The sequence below is a fragment of the Aedes aegypti genome, chromosome 1 (genome assembly GCF_002204515.2).
Source record: "Aedes aegypti strain LVP_AGWG chromosome 1, AaegL5.0 Primary Assembly, whole genome shotgun sequence".
Lineage (NCBI taxonomy): Eukaryota > Metazoa > Arthropoda > Insecta > Diptera > Culicidae > Aedes > Aedes aegypti.
Genome location: NC_035107.1, coordinates 45,611,508 through 45,634,625, shown reverse-complemented (window position 1 = coordinate 45,634,625; position 23,118 = coordinate 45,611,508). Strand labels below are relative to the sequence as shown.

Sequence of the window (23,118 nt, the reverse complement as noted above, 5' to 3'; positions counted from 1 at the left end):
AACTTTCGCTATTTTCTGATGGTTGCTTCAACTTCCACGTTGCCAAAAGATTCCACTCTTTCCATCCTTTGATTGATTTATCTTTACACGTGGAATTGAAACAAATTCCAAATCATGTGCATCATCATTTTTCAAATTTATTATTAGAGCGTAAATTTAATGGATTTGATAGAAAGCAAATATTTTATACAGATGGATCGCTCATTAATAATAATGCTGGTTTTGGTGTCTATCATGTAGACGTTACACATTTTTTCAAATTGCAATCTCCTTGTTCCATTTTTATTGCCGAATTGATTGCTTTGTATTTTACATGTAACTTAATTAAAGAGTGCTCTCCAAATGTTTTCATTATATGTACTGATAGTATGAGTTGTATAAATGCTATTAAATCCATTAATTTTCATTATAAGACACACCATTTGTTATTATTGTTGAGAAGTTTGTTGTATAATTTACATAATCAAGGATTCGTGATTAAATTTGTCTGGGTTCCAGCTCATTGTCAAATATTTGGTAACGAGCAAGCCGATTGTTTAGCTAAGATGGGTGCAACTCGAGGTATTATTTTCAATCGTGATATTTTTTATCCAGAATGTTTTTCAAAATTGAAAAGAGTCACAATGAACTTCTGGCAAATTGACTGGAATTCTAGTGATAAAGGTCGTTGGTGTCATTCCATTTGCCCAAATGTCAATAAAAATCCCTGGTTTAAGTATTTATCTTCTGGTAGAAATTTCATTTGCCTTTTTTCTAGGCTTATATCTAATCATTATATTTGCAATAGCCATTTATATCGCATTAATATTGTAGATTCTAATTTATGTGACTGTGGCGAGTCTTATCAAGATATTGATCACATTATTTTTCATTGCAAGAATTATGTTTTACCTAGAAAGAAAATTCTTGATCATTGTCAAACATTAGGCCACTCTGTACCTTCATCCATTCGTGATATTATTGGCAGTAAATCTCTTTCTATGATGAAAATTATTTTTGAGTATTTAAATGAAATTTGTTATGTTGTATGATACCGCCTTTTTCAATTATCTTTTCAGAGTTCAAGAAATCTATCTCATCGTTTGTCCGTTGGCCACCACAGCTTATTGATGTTCTCCCTTCAAGATCTTGGCTCTGTTATGGATTATTTCCGGTTGAGCCTTTACTTTATAAGTAGTCTAGTCTTATTTTATAACGTTTTTGAAAAGATGAAGAGGTTTTGCGCCCTTTTGAGAAGTATTTTGAAAGAAAATCACTCAAAGGGGTTTTTCCCTCTTCCAAATTTTTTGTTAAAATAAATAAATAAATAAATAAATAAAAGATTCGCTAAAAGTTTCTTAAACCTTCGATAAGAAACACCCAAATTTTCGCTGAAAGTTGCTCACTTTCATTCATAATAGTTGCTCGAGTTTTTGGTTTAGGTTACTTAAACTTTAGGTTATTGAAACTTTCACTATAGGATGCCACAGTAGAGTGATGCAAATTTTGAAATGTTTGCTCCCCTATGCTTAAACGATTTTAATTATGGTAAATAGCATCCTCCCAAAGTTTGAAGTGATTCGGAAGAAATTTGACTGTGCACACACCATTTGAAGTTTATATGGAGATTACTATGAAAAAGGCCAATCTTTTGTGTTCAGCTCTCTATCTCTCCGTCATAATATTTTTTGGAAAAGTGAACAAATTCTTTTAATGTGAAATCCTCTTAGCTACAACTTTGCCGAAGACCACTTTTCGATTAGACATCAGGATAAATTGTTATTCATCATCATAAAGTTGGTTTGCATGTAGCATGCTTCACCAACTGTTCGGCAGGCAACAGTGGTGCTCCTGGCGGGAAGAATAGATCAAAGTAATCCAGGTTACTATGTTCTACAGCAAATAAGCAGTGTTGCTCTGAAAGTAATTGAATGATCATCTCAGCATGATTAAGACTTTGTTATCAATATTAACAAATTATCCTTAAGTCATGTGGTCTTCGGCAAAGTTGTAGCTGGGAAGTTTTCACATGAGATGAGTGTGTTCACTTTTCCATAGATTATTATGACGAGCAGTTACAAGACTGAACACAAAAGGTTTGCGTTTTCCATAGTAATTTCCATATAAACTTCAAATGGCGTGTGCACAGTCAAATTTCCTCCTAATCACTACAAATTTTGGGAGAATGATTTTCATCATAATTGACGTCGATTAAGCATAGGGGAGCAAAAACTTCAAAATTTGCATCAGTCTAATGCCACAGCGTAAGCTATAGGTTTCTCAAATCTTTGCACCTTTCGCCCAGAGCTGAACAAAAGATAACTGAACGTTGCTGAAATAGCTGAAAATGCCTGACACTTTTGCTGTACTTCCACTCACACTTACACTCAAATTCTCACTTCAAGTACTCAAAACTTCGCTGATGGTTGCTCAAACTTCTATTTTAGGTTGCTTTAGGTTTCAGCAATTTTCTAAACTAAAACTAAACTAAAAATTTATCAAGCTTCCGTTAAGTTGTTAATATTTCCGCCAACAACTTTTCACGCTAAAAGATGATCGAACTTACTCTGAACGTCGCTCAAATTTCCGCTGAAAGTTGCAACATTTTTTAAATCTAAGAAGCTTGAATTATTTTAAAAGGTTTGCTAAAAACTTGCTCAACTTTTGCTTCATGTTACTCATACATACCCACCTGCTTTTGGACTGTAGGGCTTACGAAGATCAAAGGAAGGAATGTGAACTAGGGTTAACTATAGGTAATATTTTAACAAACGAAGAAGAAAACGAGAAAAAATTGGAAAATTTCTTGAGGAAAACTGAATTAATCAACAAATTATGAACTGTAGCTAAGACATTGTTTAGAAATAAAATTTTAAAGGATGAATGGCCACTTCCGAGGCTAAAATCCAAAACAAAAAAAAAACTCATACATAACATCAAAATTTAAGTAAAATTTTTAGAAACTTCCAAGAGGAAAGTTTGGGTAGCTTCGAAGAGGAAGTTCGGGAAACTTCCAAAAGCAAGTTTGAGAAACTTCCAAAAGCAAGTTTGAGAAACTTTCAAGAGCAAGTTTAATAAACTTCCAAGAGAAATTTTGGGAAACTTCCGACGGAAAGTTTGTAAAGCTTCCAAGAGGAAGTTTTGAAAATTTCCAAGGGGAAGTTTGGAAAACTTTTAAGAGACAGTTTGGAAAACTTCCAAGAGGAAGATTGAGAAACTTTCAATAGAAAAGTTAGGAAACTTCCAAGATGCTGTTTGGGAAACCAAGCGCAAGTTTGGGAAGCTTTCAAGGAGAAGTTTGTGAAGCTTCCAAGAGGAAGTTTGGAAAACTTTCAAAAGGAAGTTTGGGAAACTTCCAAGAGGAAGTTTGGGAAACTTCCAAGAGGAAGATTGGGAAACTTCCAAGAGGAAGATTGGGAAACTTCCAAAAGGAAAATCGGAAATCTTCCAAGAGTAATTTTGAGAAACTTCCTTAAGGGAAATTCGAAAACTTTCTCTTGCAAGTTTTCGAATTTCCCTTTAGGAAGTTTCCCAAACTTCCTCTTGGAAGATTCTCAAAATTACTCTTGGAAGTTTCCCAGAATTCCTCTTGGAAGTTTTTCAAACTTCTTCTTAGATGTTTTCTAAACTCCCTCTTGGAATTGTTCCAAAGTTCTTTCTGGATTTTACTCTGAAATTTGTAAAAGGAGATTTGAGGAACTTCCAAGAGGAAGTTTGTTAAAATTCCAAGAGTGGAAATTTTGGGAAAATTCCAAAAAGAAGTTTCAAGAATCTTCGAAGAGGAAGTTCGGGAAACTTCCAGGAGCAAGTTTGAGAAATCTCCAAGTGGAATTTGAAAAACTTTCAAATTTTGGAAAACTCCAACGGCAAGTTTGTAAAAGAGGAAACTTAAAACATTTCCAAGGGATAGTTTGGAAAGGAAGAGAAAGTTTGAGAAACTTTCAATAGAAAAGTTTGGAAACTTACAAGATGCTGTTTGGTAAACCAAGATCAAGTTTTGAAAACTTTCAAGGGGACATTTGTGATGCTTCCAGGATGAAGTTTGGAGAACTTCCAAGATGAAGTTTAGGAAACTGCCAAGATGAAGTTTGGGAAATTTCCAAGAGGAAGTTTGTGCAATTAAAAAAAATTTTGAAGTTTGTGAAACTTCCAAGAGGAAGATCGGGAATCTTCCTATAGGAAGTTTGGGACACTTCCAAGAAGAAGTTTGGGAAACTTCCAAGAGGAAGTTTTAGAAACTTCCAAAAGGAATTTCTGGAAAATTCTAAGAGGCAGTTTGGGAAACTTCTAAGACTCAAACTGTTCTTAAAGTTTTGCATAAATCTGTTCAAACTTTTTCTTAAAATTGATCAAACATTCACTGAAAGTTGCTCAAGTTTTTGCTAAAAGTTGTTGTTCCACTTTGTACTGCTCAAACCTTCACTGAACGTTTTCCAAACTTTCGTTGACAGTTACTATAGAGCTGTCGTTAAACGTTACTCAAAACTTCTGTTGAAAATTGCTTTAAATATCCAAGTCAAATTTATAGCTGCTACTTAACATCAGTGGTTCTAACTCTTCTTTTCCTCTCTCAACACTCTTCTTCCTTTCCCCCAAAACAGATCAACTACCGCAACGTGCAGATCGTCAAGCTCAAGGACCAAATCCATGAGCTGGAGAACTCGCTCGGATCGCTGTCGGAGTGCATCGCCGAGAAGGACGAGGTGATCAAGTGCCTGCGCGAAAACAACGAGGAACTGCAGCGCTTCATCGAGGAGAGTCGCTTCAAGCAGAGCGGACCCCTGCCGGAGAACTTGAACACCTCGTTCGACGGGATGATGGAACTGAGTTCCGGTGGCAGCAGCAACGGCAACGGAACCGGCCGAAGCTACAACATTACGCCGGAGAACATGGCCCATGCGGTTGTCGATGTGCAGCTGAAGGAGAAGGAAGCGGAGAACTGTCTGCTGAAGCGTTCGCTGGAGATAATCGAACAGGAGAAGGTTCGGGTTTCCGGCCTGGTCGGGAGCTTCTTCCGATTGTACGGTGACCTTGTCGGAGCGATGCCGTACGGAAGTGCGAATCCACAGGATGTTGGATTTGTGGAGAAGATGAACATTTTCAAGTCGTGCTATGAGTCGTTGTTCGAGGAGCTGGGGAAGTTCAAGGAAAGCAAGGAGATGCTGGAGGAGAAAAGCGACGCACTGGAAAAGGATGTGCGGGCGTTGAAGACGGAACTTCTGGCTCGCACGGAGGTGCTGGAAAATCTTGAGCGGCATTCGGCGGATATTGAAAGGCAGCTGGAGCTGGTGAAGCAGACAGCGAACGAATATCAGCGGAAAAATCAAGCTCTGGACGAAGATGTGAACAGGCAGAAGCGCGATTTGTTGAAGTTGATATCGGAGAAGGATGCCTTGAGTCAGCAGAATCTCACGTTGAATGTTGAGTTCAATAGCTTGAAGGGAGAGCACGAATCGCTGACGGCGAAGATTGACTATTTAATGCTGTCGCTGAACGAAGATTACGAGGGCAGTGACTTCTCCTCGTGGTTCGACAAGATGGACGATCTGAAAGAACGTGTGCGAACATTGAAGGAGGACAAAGAACGTTTGACGGGCATGAACATGAAGATCACAATGGAAAAAGTTGGCTTGGAAAAACACATCAGTGTCAGTGAAATGCGGCTGAAGGAGATGAAAGAACTACATGTAGAATCGGAGAAGAAGTTAAGGCGACTAAGCGAACAGTTGAGTGAAAGTGAAAAAGCGTTGGAAGAGAAAGGTAATTGCGTTACCTCGCTGGAAAAATTGAAAGCCGATCTGGAGGAGAACATTCAAGGATTGTCTGCTGAGCTTCTAGAATCGCAAAGCAAACTCACCGAAATGTCCGAAGACTTCCAATCTTGTGAGGAAACGCTTCGAAGCGTTAGGGATGAGATGAAATCTCGAGATCACGAGCTGTCGTGCGCTAAGGATACCATTGAGGAGCTCCAAACAAATTTGGAGAAACAGCAAGTTGAGCTTCAGAGTGCGATGCAACTTCAGCTAGAGACTGCCAGTGAAAAAGAGCAACTGGCAGTCAATCTTACGGATATTCAACAAAAATTGTCCGAAGAAAGTGAGATGTTGCAGGAAACAATCAAGAAACTTGAGAAAGCGAATCTTGAAAGTCAAAAACTCACAGAACATCGAGATAATCTTCAACAGGAAAAGCTCATATTGGAAGAAGCCCTTGCAGAACAATGCAATGAGTTAGGCAAACATTCCAAAACGATTCAGAACCTAGAACTGCAATTACAAAACCTGCAGCAACTGCTTGCCGATGAAGCCGATCAGTCGAAGGAAACTCAGCAGTCACTCAACGCTCAAATCATCGATCAGCAGCAGCAGCTGGATGCTTCACGAAAAGAGCAACAAATTCTATCCGCCGCCAATCGATCTCTCCTCACTGGGCTTGAATTGGTTCAGGAGAAGATCACTCAACTGGAAGGTCAATATGTGAGCAAAATCGGCACTCTTGAAGCAAAGCTCGGCGAGTTCGCGGCCTTACTGACGAAACTCTCCGCGTACCAGTTCAAACTGCGTTTGGAGAAAGCCCAGTTGGAGGACAACTTGGGCAAGATGATACGGGAGTTCGAGATCCTACAGACGGAGAATGATAAACTGCTCGAAGCAGAGAAGGCGTTGCAACAGACGGTGCAGGAACTGCGGTTGGAGAAGACGGCAGTAGAGGAGCGAAGTGTCGGTCTGGAGGAACAACTCGCGGAAATGGAAGTGCGAGTCGATTTGAATGGTAACAGAATCAAAGAGCTGGAAGGAAGCTGTGCCGAACTCGAAGCTGAGAGAATTAGATTGCTCGGTGACGGTAGTCAGCGCGAGAAGGAGCTTCAAAAACAGATCGAAGAAGCTGCCGCGTGCTATGAGAAACTAGAACAAAAAAACAAGCAGATGAACAAAGCTCAGTCCGATCTGCAAGTTCAGCTCATCGAAAAGTTGGAGCAGTTCAAGTGCGTATCTAATGAACGCGACGAGATGGAGGTCAAGTGTGCGCGACTGGAAGTCGACATGAAGGAATTGCAAGCCGATTTAGAAGAACAGAAACAAAAGACGGCCAGCAACTGTGAAGCGAAGGCTGCACTGGAAGCTCAACTGCTAGCAGTACGAGAAGAACTATCGCAACTAGAACAGGATAAATCTCGCGTGGAGGAAGCATTGGAAGAGAATCGAGCGACGCTCGAGGAACGTACCGAGACAATATCGCGACTGAGTCGCGAAAAGGAACTGCTAAGCGAGAAGGTTCAAGAGTTGGCAACGGTTCTAGCAACCGTTCGGCAGACCAAATCCACCATACAGCAAAAGCTCGAGGAACAGCAGGAGAAGTCCGACGAGTTGTCCTGTCAGCTCGAGGATCTTAACTCGAAACTACTGGCAGTTGCGGAAGAACTCGGTCGAGTCACCGAAGAAAAGGAAGCGATACTGATCAGGCAGAACGCTGAGAAACAAGAGCTCGTCGAGAAAGTGGAAGAGTTGACTGAGTCAATAGCGATGGCGGAAGAAGATCGAGATACGTTGCGCGAGGAGAAGTGCCGACTGCAAGCAGAAGTCGAACGGATCGAGCACGATAAGGGATCCCTGGACGAGCAGTGTGGAAAGTTGTTGAAGCAGCTGTCGAAGGAACGTGAAGATGCGGCGAATGAGAAGGCACGGCAGGAGATCACGATAGCGGCTCTAGGCGAGGAACGTGACGCGTTGCAGGAGAAGTTGGCTGCGATCGATGAGGAGCGGGGCGCTCTAGCCGGTAAGGTAGCGGAATTGGAGGAGACGAAAACGGGTCTGGAATGTGCGCTCAGTGACAAAGGGGCGGTGGAGAGCAAGGTTGTTGAGCTATCGAAACTGATCGATGAATTGCGATCGGAGAAAATGAAGCTGGAAGGCGAGTGGTCAAGCTTGAGCGAAGAGCTGCATTCGAACAACAAGACTATCGAAGAATTGAAGGAGAACGTTCGCACTTTGGAAGAAAGCAAAAAGAACCTTCAAAGTCAAGTTTCAAACGGTAATGAAACCAACAAACAACTGCGACAGGAAGTACAAGATTTGTCGAAGGCACTTCAGGCGTCGAAACAGGAAATTGAAGCAATGGAGGTCGAGACAAAGAAACTGGCGACAGAATTGACTCAATCGGAAGCTAAGGTGGAGGAACTCAGTGCAGAGATCAAGCAAACTAGCAGTCAACTACAAGAAGTGGAGGCAATCCTGAAAACTAAGGAGCGCGAATCAGCTGTGGTGTCTGAAAAGCTAGTGGAACGTACAAAAGACTTGGAATTGGTCCGATCACAGAAAGAAGACGTGATCTTGCAGCAGTCGAGGAACATTGAAAGCATCCAAACCGAACAACAGGAGCTTGCGAAGCGTTTACAGCAAGTACTAACTGAAAGTTCCAATCGGGAGGCTGAAGTCAAACAATTGACTGGCGAACTGAACAGCCGGTCGTTGGAACTGAAAGCAAAGGAACAAGAAGTTCATGCGAAAGAGCAAGAAATCCGTTCGGCAACCGAGTTGTTAACTGCTTCTGAAGCCAAGGCCGCCGAGCTGAGCCTAAACGTAGATCAACTCAACGCCGCTAAGAGTTCCCTCGAAATGCAAATACGTAAACTGCAAGATGACTTCGACCACGAGAGGGAACTCTGCCAAGCCACGGAACGGAAAGCGGAAGATTTGGCTGCCAGTCTCAGCGAAGCCAGCGAATCAAAAATCCGCCTCGAACATCAACTGCATCAGTTGGAAATCGAACGAACGAACGCCGAATCCGCAAACCAGCAACTCATCCAGCAGCTTTCCGACCTGAAAGCCCAAGTCGCCAAACAGCAAACTTCCATCGATGCGAAGGACACGGAAATTCACCATCTGACCGAGGGGCTGGAGAAAGTCAAACGTATTCAGTCGCACCTGGAGGAGAAGGTTACCGATTTCGAGTCGGTCGTCACCGAGAAGGACGAAATCGAAACCCAGTTGATCCGGTTGCAAAACGAACTGGAGACGATTCAGGACGATAAGCGTAGGATCGAGACCGAGTTGGATGCGGTCAAGGAGGAAAAAGCCGACGTGGATCGGCGGTTGATACAGCAACTGCAAAACTACGATACGGTGAACGAGGCTTATCGGAACGAACGGGAAGCCAACAAGGAGTTACAGGCGAAACAGCAAAATTTGAACAAGAAACTTCAAGAGGCGACTGCGGAGAATGCTCTGCTAGTACATACTCACGAAAGCTCTAAGGCGCAGTTGGCGGCCAAGGAGAAACGAATAGCTGAACAAGACAAGCAGATGGAGAAGTTGAAGCGTGAGATGGAGAACTTGTTCGGAAAGAACCAGCAGATGGATTCGCTGGCGAGCGAGTTTATGCACTTGAAGGTGGAGAAGTCTGAGCTGGAAGCCAAAAAGGAGGAACTGAATGAGGCAATCGAACAGAAGGAAATCGAAGAGAAGGCCATGCAGGAGAGTATGGAACATCTGAAGGAGAGTTTGAAGGTGAAACAGCAAGAACTGGACTCACTCCATTCGGATGTTACAAACCTCAAGGAGTCGCTGCACTCGTTGAAGATCGAAAACAGTAAGTTGAAGTCAACCCACGAACTGCAGCTAACGAAGATGCTCAATTTGGAGCTGAAGAATGCCGAGCAAAGCAAGAAGATAGAAAAGCTAGAAGAATCGTTGAATAAGACCGAGATTAGCCACCTGGAGGACAATTCGAAGGCATCCACATTGCTGAAGCAACTGGAAAAGTACAAAGGGTATATGGTGAAGGTGCAGGAGTTGGAAGAGCTACATCAGAAGGAGCGTGAGCTCAACAAAATGCTCAGCGGGGACATCGATGTCCTGAAGGCGAAATTGAGCAAGCACCGGGAGAAAACCGAGGAAAAAGAGCAGCAATGGAAGCAGGAACGTTCGACACTGCAGCAGAAGATAACGAACGAAATCAAAGAGAACGAGATCAAGTTGAGGGACTACCGCATCGAGTACGAATCCAAACTGGAGAAGATGAAGGAGAAAATGGTGAGTACTATACGGGTTAAGCATGTGTCAAATATGTTGAGAGTATACCCCATTTGGCATTGCAACAATACATGTTCTTGTTGTTCCGAATTTGATACTTTCATCTTCAGTCCATCCATACTAGAAGCAATAGTAGTCATGAAACATCTGGAATTTGTTCAGTCATATCTATCCCATTGAATCGCACTTTCCTTGCATGATGTTAAACTTATTCAAGTTCCCGCAATCCGCCTCGCGAAAGTTGTAGTTAACCCTTACGTCTTTCTTTGGCTCTCTTTCTTCCAGATGGTTCAGTCTACTATTGTGTCTAGTACTTGTGACGGTGCTCCTGAGGGTATTGCTTCCTCGTCGGAAACTACGGTATCACCCACCGAACCTACAGCAGTTGCACCTGCTGTTGAGGAAACACCTACCCGTACTGCTTCTCCTCTTGAAACGAGTGTCCGGTCATCCCCCGGCATCATCGGTGGAAGTCGTTGGAAGCGCGCGTTTTTCAAAATCATCAAATATCCGCTGATGATTCTGGTGGTGAACATTTTGCTGATCGGCTACATTAAGCGATCGTTGAGCGATGCCGATCTGGAGCTCAATTTGAAACCGGTCGTACCGCCGTTCCACTGAAAATGGTGGAAAATTGTACAGTAGCTATTGTTTTATATTTATTGCATGACTGAGTTTTTTACTATTTTAAAAAGTTTTATGAAAATTACGTTTTAGAATATTAATAAAGAGAATGGCACATGCTTGTATTGTTTGATGAATGGTTCACACGCCTCAATGTATACATTATGTTCTGTACAGATGTTGATGACACGACGAAATTCACGATGAACAGAAGTACATATAGCTGTTTCCACATAACAGAAGATTTGCCCGTATCCGCCGAGCAAAGGGAAAAAGTTCTAATTGCTGCTGCTTTGACAATTTGTAACGCATTCCCTTCGTCCTAGCTCAAATAGAATCGTTCGGATGTCTAGTTTTTCGAAGACCTTTGGACTTTTTGGAATGTCAACCGGTACTAATGTCCCCAAATTCCTTTTTAGTCAATTTTAATCCAAAACAGTTAACTTTTTACGGCCGTTTGGCTATAAATCGTTGCAAAATTTGACATGGAGGTCAGGAGCTATTTATCTATGTAGCTCGATTTTGTTCAAAAAATGATCGAAATAAATAGTTCAGCTTATAATTTAAGCTCCCTTGCACCGTGGACCTATGTTCCTATGGTTGCACAACCATAACACTACCATTCATATTTTTTCGCAAACAGGAAAATTTAAATGAAAATGAAGTAAGGAAAATTTCAATGAAGAAGCGAAGACAGCAAACTTATCTATTCCGGGATGAAAAGCGCCGCCTGGAAGAGTTGGAGTGCGAAGAGTTGAAGTAGCTGTACTGTTCTCGAGAAACGCGTAAGTTCTACAAGAAACTCAATGCATCCCGCAAAGGCTTTGTGCCGAAGGCCGAAATATGCCAGAATAAGGATGGAAGTATCTTGACGGAATAACGTGAAGTGATTGAATGGTGGAAGCAGCACTACGATGAACACCTGAATGGCGCAGAAGAGGAAGGCCAAGGCAGCAAGAGCAATGGCTTCATCAGTACGGCGAACGAGGGAGAGGTGCCAACTCCCACAATAGATGAAGTTAAGGATACTATCAAACAGCTCAAGAACAACGAAGCACTACTTGTCTGCATCGATTGATAGCTAGGATCTGGGATACAGAACAGCTAACGGAGGAGTAAAAGGAGGGAGTAATATACCCAATATATGTCAGTGAATCATCGATTTGTTTTCGGTGAGAAGTAACGTACAAATAAATTGCCATATTGTCCGGACGTTTCGGTCGTTTTACTGGCCTACGACCATCTTCTGCGGACTCTAAAATATATTTTTGAACATTTAAAACATAAAATTAAACCCTTACAATCAGTCTTCAAAGATCATCATTGCTGCACAAATATTTTGAAAAGCATGCTTTGAAATTATCAATGCTTCGCTTAGGATTCGAGCCTTTTCATTTCAATTGCTCCTGTGCTCACTTGATCAAAAATAATGCATCATTGATTCAAATCATTTCACCGCAAACTGCATACCGTTTTGTCTCAAATTCCGAACAGACTCATATTCAGAACACTCGGTTTTTGTATGGCGATTTGGTTGAAATGTTTCGCTGATATATGTCATAAAATTACAAGTAAATGGCAGTCAATTGCAATTCAATGTTAACGTATTCAAATCTATTTTATACCTCGGGAGTAGTGACGATTCTTTGGTTCGAGACCAGTAAAACTAGCTTAGATAAATTTATTTGCGAAATTATTCATTTGAATACGATTTATTCGTGCTGTTCGGAATTTGAATCAAAGTGTTCGGAATATGAGACAGAATGAACACAGTGTTCGGCATTTGAATCAAAATGTTGTTCCATACTTTTGCGTAAAAACAATATTAAACAAATTCAAACAAACAATTTTATCGGCACACCCAACAACTAACAGTTAGGCTTGGCGCATAAATTACAATTTTCACAAATATCATCTAATTTATGCCTATCATATGTATTTGAAGTCACTGTTGGCCTTAAGTGTTCGGAATATGAGTCAAAACGGTACTTTAGACCTCGGATTGCCAGCCTCGGTAATCATAAAAACAACCATTTTCAAAAATGCGATTTTCAGCGAGCTTTCAATTGGAACTTCTTGAAACCTATCTAAAGGGCAATGTAAACAGTATAGTAAATAAATAAATGTGTTATAGTCTAATGTACTCTAATGTCTAATGGGTATAAATTTATAATTTATATGAGTAATATCATTCGTTTAAAGATTAGCTCTTTCTACGAAAAAAAAGATAGTTTGATGTAAAAGGTCAGTTACATTTTCGCTAGTTGAGGTCATTTATGTCGTCAGTATTCCGCTAGTACTGCAGTATTAGCTTATCATCACATAACTTAGAAACATATTTCCTATTGGCAAGAGACAATTTATAGTGGGAATTCGCTCGCTGGGGGTCCACTACATGGAATGACTCGATGGTTGGATGGTCGCTGATTGGAAAAAAAAATCCAACTTAAAAGCACTCGAATGCCAAGAAAATATGTCAAACTGATTTGACGCCTGAGTACCGGCGCAATGAAGTATCCCTATATAGAACAAATGTGTATGTACGCACATATTTCGTGAGGATTTGCGCTCCAGATGCGTTAGTCTGGAACATTTTCACCAGCTGTTAGTCGCTCCAAATAACGGGTCGGATTTGCTTGATGGAAGGCAGTCGTGTTCCTACCAGCGAATCCCCGCTGTATATGTTTAAAAACATTGCAGATCAGACTGTCAATAATTTTAATTGCCTCGTTTTGGCACCCAGTTTTATGGAATCAGAAGAAATACATTGCGCCGATTCATCAACTGGATAGGTACTGACAAGCACTTTTTGACCTTGCAATGAAAAGAAAACATTCTTGGTTGCTAAGCCTACCAACAATGTTTGTTATCCTCCTGCAGCATAGTGCGCTAAGTCGAAGGAGCCACAAATGATTCAAATAAATGATGCAGTATTTTCACCGAAATGATTGGAGCAAATCAAAGCCTTGTTGGATTGGAAAATAAGGATCGTGCATTCTCTTTCTCCTTGTTTTATACATCAAAGCAACGAAATGCCAAGGCAATTTCGAAGACTGCTTACAATCTTCTAGCCGTTTGTTTACAGTTGGACGGCCATAACTTTTACAAACATCATAATACATACATTTCTACATACAACATAGGTACATACAAATATCTTCTGGTCAAGTGTTGGTAATAGATTTAAGCTTAGTTATAATAGAGTTGTACGCCGTCTTAAAATTGGTAGAGTTTTTCTGTTTGTTTACAACATTATCATCGCCTCGTATCGTAATGCGAAAAGTTTTTGTTATTAATCTAGTGTACAGTGATGATTCCCTAACCTCAAATCTACCTGTTCCACGATTACAAATTCTGGATTTTCAGCAACAAATTAGCATCTAACAAATAGAGCTTTGTTAGAGAGGAGGATTACAACCATTTACTTTGTGTTTTATAAACTAAATTTGTCGAATTATCCGTTTTTAGATTCGTAGAACAGGTAAAAAGTGAGGTTACGAGTCGCCTCTGCTAGTGTAGCTATTCGTAACTTTGTCAAGTATTTTTGTCTTGTCAAAGTCGAAAATATGTCCTTCTTCTATAGTATGTTGTGACAATCCTGTACCAGATATGTTTTTTGTTTTACATTATACTTATGCTGATTTAGACACTATAGAAGAAGGACATATTTTCGACTTTGAAAAGACAAAAATACTTGACAAAGTTACGAATAGCTACACTAGATTAATCCCTCTACCGGCAGCTTCATTTTTTACCGCAAGAAAAAATTTCAAATCGCTATAACTTTTTTGTTTCCCGGTATTTTTGCACCGTTTTTTCACAAGTTCTCAAAAAACTCTCCTAGTTTAAGAATCTGTATTAACATTGATCATTGGTCATCTGAATCCAGAGATATTCCGAAATTCCTTGGGGGACCGACGCGTAAACATAATTTACGTATATATCACAGGCTACATTATTTTTATCGTATTCGGATATCCACTCTTCGGAACAATACATTAATGAGAGCATGTTGTGAAAAAAAATGAAGCATTTTGGTCCAGCCGTCTTTGAGTAATGAGCATGTATGTTGCTGGTACCACGCTGGCCAAATAAAGTTCTTGAAAACTACAAAAAACCTCATTTCGTAATTTTTAGATATCTCTAAAAATACTTAACCAATTTGTATGATTTTTTCAGAGTAGCTCCTTATCACATGGCATTGTATAGTACACGTTTTATTTTTTCGATAAGTTGACGTAAAACAAAATGGCCGCCTGAGACATTTTATATGGAAAATGTCGGTCCCCCAAGAAATATTGGAATATCTTTAAAACCAGATCACCAATCATCAAGACCGACACAGATTCCTAAACTAGAAGAGTTTTTTGAGAACTTGTGAAAAAATGGTGCAAAAATACCGAGAAACAAAAAAGTTATCGCGATTTAAATTTTTTTCTTGCGGTAAAAAATGAAGCTGCCGGTAGAGGGGTTAATAACAGAAACTTTTCACATTACGATACGAGGCGATGATAACGTTGTAAACAAACAGAAAGACACTGCCAATTTTAAGACGGCGTACAACTCTATTATAACTAAGCTTAAATCTATTACCAACACATGACCAGAAGATATTTCTATGCATGTTGTATGTAGAAATGTATGTATTATGATGTTTGTAAAAGTTATGGCCGTCCAACTGTAAACAAACGGCTAGAAGATTGTAAGGTGTTAATTTTATGTTTTAAATGTGTTCTGACACATCAAGTCGCGGCGATTGAACCATTGATATCATACCCAATATACAAAAAGTGTAACAAGTTAGAATGTGAGAACTATCGAGCAATCATCATTCTTAACGCAGCCTATCAAGTGCTTTCTCAGATCATCTTCCGCCGTCAGCCGATTTGTGAGAAGTTATCAAGTCGGTGTCGTGGACGGGCGATCGACAACAGACCAAATCTTTATGTTGCAACAGATCCTCCGAAAGTATCGCGAATATCAAGTCCCAACGCACCACCTATTCATCGACCTTATTCAATCGGCCTTTGATACCATCGACCGCGAAGAGTCAGTTCATCTGTTTCGCTGGCGACGTGGACATTGTCGGAAGAACGTTCCAGGTGCTTGCTGAACAGTATACCAGGCTGAAACGTGAGGCAGAACGGGTTGGATTGTAGGTAACTACGTCGAAATATCTGCTGGCTGAAGGAATCGAGCGCGATAGAGCTCGCATTGGCAGACGCGTGATGATCGACGGAGATGAGTTCAAGGTGGTGGAGGAATTTGTCTAGCTCGGATCATTGGTAACTCACTGAGACAGAGCTTGCTTCTCAGCGTAGTGTTCTTATGAGCACTTCCACAGTTATTAACTGAGAGCTTTCTTTGCCACAGTTGCCATTTTCGCATTCGTATCGTGTGGCAGGTACGCTGATACTCTATTCCCAGGGAAGTCAAGGAAATTTCCTTTACGAAAAGATTTTGGACCGACCGGGATTCGAACCCAGACATCTTCAGCATGGCTTTGCTTTGTAGCCGCGAAAATTCGAAGTAAGCAAGCTGATTGGCATCTCTGAATGAATCACTACTGTCACTTTCCCACAAGATGCATTCATGCTGCCTCACTTGAGAACCGACACTTGTCTGGATAAGTTGCATAAGCATCGCGTGGAGCGTGATTCCTTTGATTATCCAAACTGCACAGTAACGTCAGATAACAACTGCAGCAGAGAAATTCGAAATAAGAATTGCTTACTATGGACTCTACAAGACCTTGCGGTCTGGCAAACTTCACCTCCGTACTAACTGTACCATGTACAAGACGCTGATAAGACCGGTAGTCCTCCGGTAGGGCATGGGATGTGGACAATGCTCGAAGAGGACCTGCAAGCGCTAGAAGTTTTTGAACGACGTGTGCTTACGACGAACTATGGCAGAGTATGTGAGAACGACGTATGGAAGAGAAGAATGAGCCACGAGCTTGCGCAACTCTACAATGAACCCAGTATCCAGAAAATCGCCAAAACTGGAAGGGTACGATGGCCGGGCCACGTTGTGAGCATGCCGGTCAACAATCCCGCAAAAATGATGTTCACCTCATATTCGGCCGATACAAGACGGAGAGGAGGGGGGCCAGATAGCCGTAGCGGTAAACGCGCAGCTATTCAGCATGACCATGCTGAGGGTCGTGAGTTCGAATCCCGCTGGTCGAGGATCTTTTCGCAAAGGAAATATTCTCGATTCCCTGGGCATAGAGTATCTTCGTACCTGCCACACGATATACACATGCAAAAATGGTCAATCGGCAAAGAAAGCTCTCAGTTAATAACTGTGGAAGTGCTCATAAGAACACTAATCTGAGAAGCAGGCTTTGTCCCAGTTGGGACGTAACGCCAGAAAGAAGAAGACGGAGAGGAGCGCAACGAGCTAGGTGGTTTGACCAAGTGGAGCAGAATCACTTTCCGTTGTGGATAACATACGTTACCGGCGCCCGCCACGTTCTAATCTGAAACGACTCAGACAATCTGGTGTCACTACTGATTACTACAGCGTCGCCGGATGAGACAACTGGGATCTCATCAAAATTGGGAGTGATACAAACAGATAAGGAGACAGCTGATCCTTTCCTGAAGCTGTATTGATCTTAGGAAACGCACAAGATCTACAACGCATTCCGCAAAGGCTTCGTGTCGCTAGTCAAAATGTGTTGCGATAGAGATGAATGTATTTTGAAGTATGAGGGCGAGGCGATCGAAAAGTGAAAGCAGCACTGCGATGAAATCCTGAATGGTGTGGAGGCAGAAAACGAAATGACAGGAGACATAATTATATCGATACGAAGGCGATGTGTCGACTCGCAACGGTCTAATCTGAAATCTCCTTTGAGGACTGCTAAAGAGGCGTTCAAAGCAGCCATATACTGCGTCGAATGATTATCGAGTAAAAGAATACAGTGCAGGATAATGATAGCAGGGAACTTGTCAAAAATAGGAACGATACAAACCGCTGGGGAGACAGCAATCCCCTTCATTCCCGGATTCCCGGCCGTTAGAAAGAAGCTGTGTCGTTCTCAGGAAACACACTAGTTCTACTAGAAACTCAACGCATCCCGCAAAAACTTCGTGTCGTGAGCCGAAATGTTGTTGTTTTTTATTTCATAGTAGAGTAAATAAAGACTTCAAAAGCCTGATCTGTTGTTTGTTGGCACGGTTTAGGGCTCACGTTAGGCACTTGCACCGGGGCTTTGGACAGCTTTCTGTGCGACGACGCATTCTACTCTTGGGCCGACCTCACGTCAAAGCCCTGTTGAACTTCTACTGGACGCTCATGCGCACTTCACTACTCTACTACGACTCGTTTTCCGCTGCTGCTGTTCGAGCTATCCTGGTTGACCAGTTGGATGCCGGTTGGAGGATGGCTTCCGGTTTACTGTCGCTTCGACGACTCAAGCCGCTAATACGCTACGTACTACTCTGAGTAGTCCCCGGTGTTGGATCTATCCTACTCCGACGAAAATTTCCTCGGCGGCGAAGATCTCCCGAACCGATGTTATCCGGGCTGACGAAGAGATCGGTCCTGTGATTCCGGTGGTGGGAAACTTCCGGTTCACCGGGACCCCGATGACCTTTTGCCGGTGCAACAACGTGATCTACTCAACTAGTCCCCAACGGTGGACGTAGTCTACTCCGAAGCTGGCCAGGCAGATATCGAGGTCGATCCTGCGATTCCGGTGGAGGGAAACTTCCGGCGATCATTTGCCGGTGCTGTTTCGCACACGACGTTGGACGGCCAAGTGCCAGGGTTGGTTCTGCAATTCCGTTTGAAGGATGACTTCCGGTTTGCAGCTAAGAGAGAAGAGACGGCTCACTGACAGCTGGCATGTTTTCTTGCCTTCTTTGAGTTTTTTCTTTAATTTTTGGGTTGTGCACAATGGTCAGATGAATTTATTTTGGTCAAAATAAGAAAAACTATTAATACAAAAAAATCAATAGCAGTTTGCCAATAACTATATTTAGGTATACAACTTTTACAAATGGGGCCCAGATAGTCGTAGCGGTAAACGCGCAGCTATTCAGCATGACCATGCTGAGGGTCGTGGGTTCGAATCCCACTGGTCGAGGATCTTTTCGTAAAGGAAATTTTCTCGATTCCCAGGGCATAGAGTATCTTCGTACCTGCCACACGATATACACATGCAAAAATGGTCAATCGGCAAAGAAAGCTCTCAGTTAATAACTGTGGAAGTGCTCATAAGAACACTGAGAAGCAGGCTTTGTCCCAGTTGGGACGTAATGCCAGAAAGAAAAAGAAGAAGAACTTTTACAAATGTGAAACCTTCGAAAAACACCTACAAATTTCAATTACTTTTACTTGATTTTTGACGGTTTTTCATACTCTGCCCTTCGATTGTGCGGTTTTCCAGTGACAGTTGGTGACAGGTACCCTGGACTTTTGATAGCTCGCAATCTAAGCCAGCTGTCTCCTTTCTCTCAGGTTTGCAGGCGCTCAGACGACATATTACCAATACTACGCTCCACTCGATCTAATCGCGTACGGAGGATCTAGCCAACTCCGATCGCTGCCCGGAGCTCTCTGGTCTTAACGCCACCTCCTTTGCAGCGACGACATAATCTGCGTTATTCCTCTGTTCATCGCATTCCAAGTACTTACATGCTGGCACATGGTCTGCACGATGTGGTCCAGATTTAGGATGCTTGCGGTGTCTGACATCATCTCGTTTCGTATATCCCTGAATCGAGGGCAGTCAAATATTATATGCTCTGGTGTCTCCTTTATATTTGGACAGGCCGGACAGGTCCGAATCTGTACAGATATTTCCGGAAGCATCCATGGCTTGATAAAAACTAGGTCAGGAAGAAGTTATCTTCTCCATGATTTCTGGTCGTCCACATCGGCACGTTAGGAATGAGCCTATGGGTCCACCTTCCTTTCCCCGAACTATTACACTCCAGCTGCAACTTGGCCGTTGTATCCAATCTGATGGTATTCCTCAGGAATATGTCAATGAAATTATGTCGACAAGCCACAAATTGGCCGATGTAGGCTTCAAGGTGGATGATACATGGCTAGCAAGCTTGCTCCTGATGGGATTGCCAGAAAACTACGAGCCGATGATTATGGGTATAGAAGCTTCGGGTACCAAGATAACAGCGGATGCAGTAAAATCAAAACATCTTCAAGATGGTAAAATCACGAGCGTTCCCAAGTACTGTGGATCGGAAGGTGCTTTCGTAAGTAATTTTCAGAAGAAGCCACCCAAGAAGGACAAATCTAGCGCCAAGTACTTCAAATGCAAACAGATTGGACATTTTGCTTCGGACTGTCCTCAGAAATGCATGAATGAAGATTCTAGTGCTGGACCGCATCATAGGAAGAGCTCGAGAAACGCCGCATTCAGTGCCAATGTGAACCAGATGAAGAACCAAGAACAATGGATATTTGATTCCGGTGCTATTGTTCATATGTGTCGAGAACGAAGTAAACTCATCGATGCCAGAAGCACCTCACAAGCTATCAATGCTACCAATAACGCAGAAGTTCCGGTGTTTCCAGTTGGAAATGTTCTCCTAGAAGCTGCAGTACAGCCTGATTTCACTCTCAGATGTTTTATGTGTTCCAGATTTGGCCATCCATTTGCTGTCGGTGAGCCAGATTTGCAAGAAGAGACATAAGATTGTCTTCACGGATAGTGCTTGCAAGGTCTTCAATGCTCAGACGAACGAGTTGGTTGCAATAGGATCTCAGGCAAACGATCTTTACAAGTTGAAGATGGTGAGTCAGGCAACAGCATGTGTGGCGAGTGACAGAAGAGAGATATAGTTATGGCTTTCCAAGATTTCAAAGCATACTTTTAGACACAAACTGGTAAAAAATTGAAGCGATTAAGGACCTATAATGGAAAGGAGTATTTTGGAAGCAATTTTGAATGTTACATTCGTGAACACGGCATTTTACACGAGACAACAGTTCCATATAATCCCGAACAAAATGGTTTAGCAGAAAGGAAGAACCAATCGATTGTGGAGCGAGCTAGGGCTTTTTTATTCGATACTGCATTAACCAAGCGGTTCTGGGATGCAGCTGTTGGTACTGCAGTTTACCTTAATAATGGTTGGTATCCACTTCGTAAGTACTGTGCAAAAGGATAGGACAAGTAATGGCCAAGAAATACTTCAGCTGTCCAAATTACTTGAGCTGTATCCAGTTGACAAGTAGCGCTGATTTCGTAACATTGGTAACGCCTGCCGTACAAATCAAATGGAGCTGTCACTATTCCGTACGGAAAAATGTGCCGCTCAATTATTCCGCAAGTAAAAGTGACACTTCGCTCATTCTGAATCAGCTGTCAAAATTACTTTGGTAATTAGCAACAAATTGTACTTGACCGCTCTACTTAGGATGTGGATACTAGGCTTAAATAGATCGCCTACCAAAGGGGCTATTGTTACTGCGGAGGAGAAGTTCACTCAAGTCAGACCAGTTATTTTACACCTGAGAACATTCGGCGCGAAAGCAATGGCACATGTACCGAAAAATAAGCGACGAAAATTGGATAGAAAATCTGAAGTGTGTTTGTTCATTGGATATGCAACGAATTCCAAGGGCTACCGGCTGTATGATTCGGAGACTGGTAAGTTAGTTATTAACTGATACGTGATTATCATCAATGAAAGCGTGAGTAGTAGCGATCGTGATTAAGTAAAAGTAGTAGACGTAAATGACATGGACTTAACTGAATGTGCAGAAGTCTCAAATCCGAATGTAACACCAGCAGTTGATGAAAATGATGGAAGCGACGAAGAAAGCATGGACGGATACGAATCGACCGTTGATGAGCTCGATGCAACCGTTGTGGAGCCGGCTAGCATCACTGCGCTCCCTCCGCAAATTTTAGTGCTACCGATAGAAAGTGTGGTGAGGTGCAGCGCGAGGGAGCGCCAACACCCAGGCAAGTATTTTGATTATGAGTACAGTGCCTTCCCTCAGAAACCTGCCATTTCACAGGACAGTTCTGATGAGCGAATCTCTCGCCAGGCAGGTGGACAGGTTGGTCAACGTTTTAACGACACGCAGAAGGCTACTGATGTTTTGCAAGACCCTAATACGTACCGTGAAGCGGTGGAACAATGTTTCAGGGAGCAATGGATTGATGCAATGAACGTCGAGTATGAAGCGCTGATGCAAAATCGTACGTGAATTATAATGCAACTACCAGCTGGGTGAAAAGCATTACGACATAAATGGGTATATAAAATCAAGACCAATTCGGAAGGATCGATCGACTGTTTCAAGGCGAGACTGGTTATTAAAGGCTGTTCTCAAATCGAAGGCATAGATTATACCGAAACGTATTCACCTGTTGTCTGATATTCAACAATTCGGTATCTTATGGCTAAGGCTGTAGAGTTGGACATGGAAGTTCATCAAATGGACGCAGTTACTGCGTTCTTACAAGATGATGTAGGAGACGAGGAAATCTTCATGCAACAGCCTGAAGGTTTCGAAGATGGGACAAACCGAGCGTGTATGTTGAAAAAGGTGCTATATGGATTGAAACAGGCCAGTTGCGTTTGGAATCTCAAGCTGGACAGCGAATTAAAACGAATGGGTCTGAAGCGACCGAAATTTGATACCTGCGTTTATTATTACATTGAAGGAGAACAAGTTCTAATCGAAGCTGTGAAACGAGACCTTGCAAGGTCTAGGAATCCAGATTACCAAAGGAGAAGGATTCATCGCCACCGTTCAAGAACGCTATGTAAACGAATTGCTGGAAAAATTCAAAATGGCTAAATGCAATTCCGTACAAACTCCATTGGATCGCAATCAGAAGTTAACAAGCCAAATGAAACCTAAGACGGAAGCTGAACGTGATAAAATGAAGAAAATTCCTTTTCGGTAATTAGTCGGAAGCTTGCAGTTCCTGGCTCAGTGTTCAAGCCCAGATATTTGCCATGCCATGCTGTAAACCTGGTGAGTAGTTTTTGTGAAGACTCTGAGAGGCTCTTTAGATCGCTGCGAAACGTATCTTGAGGTACCTAGAAGGAACAAGAACATGGAAGCTCACTTATGCAAAGAATACTGCCAATCAACTTCAAGTTTACACAGATGCTGACTGGGGAAATGATGTGGATATAAGGTGCTCTACTAGTGAATATGTGTTCCTGAAAAATGGTCGAGCAGTGGCTTGGAGTTCGCGTAAACAACACACTGTTGTGCTTTCCACTGAAGCTGAAAATATGGCACTATCGGCTGTGACTCAAGAAGCGCTTTGGTGGCGAGGCTTTATTACTGAACTTGAAGGAATCTCATCACCACTCCTAATGATCTGTGACAATACAAGTGCCATCAGTCTAGTAGAAAAAGAGATGGGATATTCCCCAAGAAGCAAGCATATTGATATAAGGCATCACATCGTTCAAGATCAGATAGAAAAGAAGACATTACAATTGAAACATGTCGCTGTAGTGGTTATGGTTAGAAT

The 23,118-nt window shown here is 42.1% G+C and overlaps 1 protein-coding gene across 4 annotated transcripts in view; it reads left to right on the top strand.

The window, feature by feature from the left end:
• Positions 1-23,118, top strand: part of LOC5579479 (nuclear mitotic apparatus protein 1) — a 72,955-nt gene that overhangs the window by 24,527 nt on the left and 25,310 nt on the right. For all 4 annotated transcript variants that reach the window (XM_021841694.1, XM_021841573.1, XM_021841629.1 and 1 more), the window contains exon 4: positions 4,581-10,010. In XM_021841694.1, the coding sequence (XP_021697386.1) occupies positions 4,581-10,010 (5,430 nt within the window). The remainder of the gene's footprint in view (positions 1-4,580; positions 10,011-23,118) is intronic.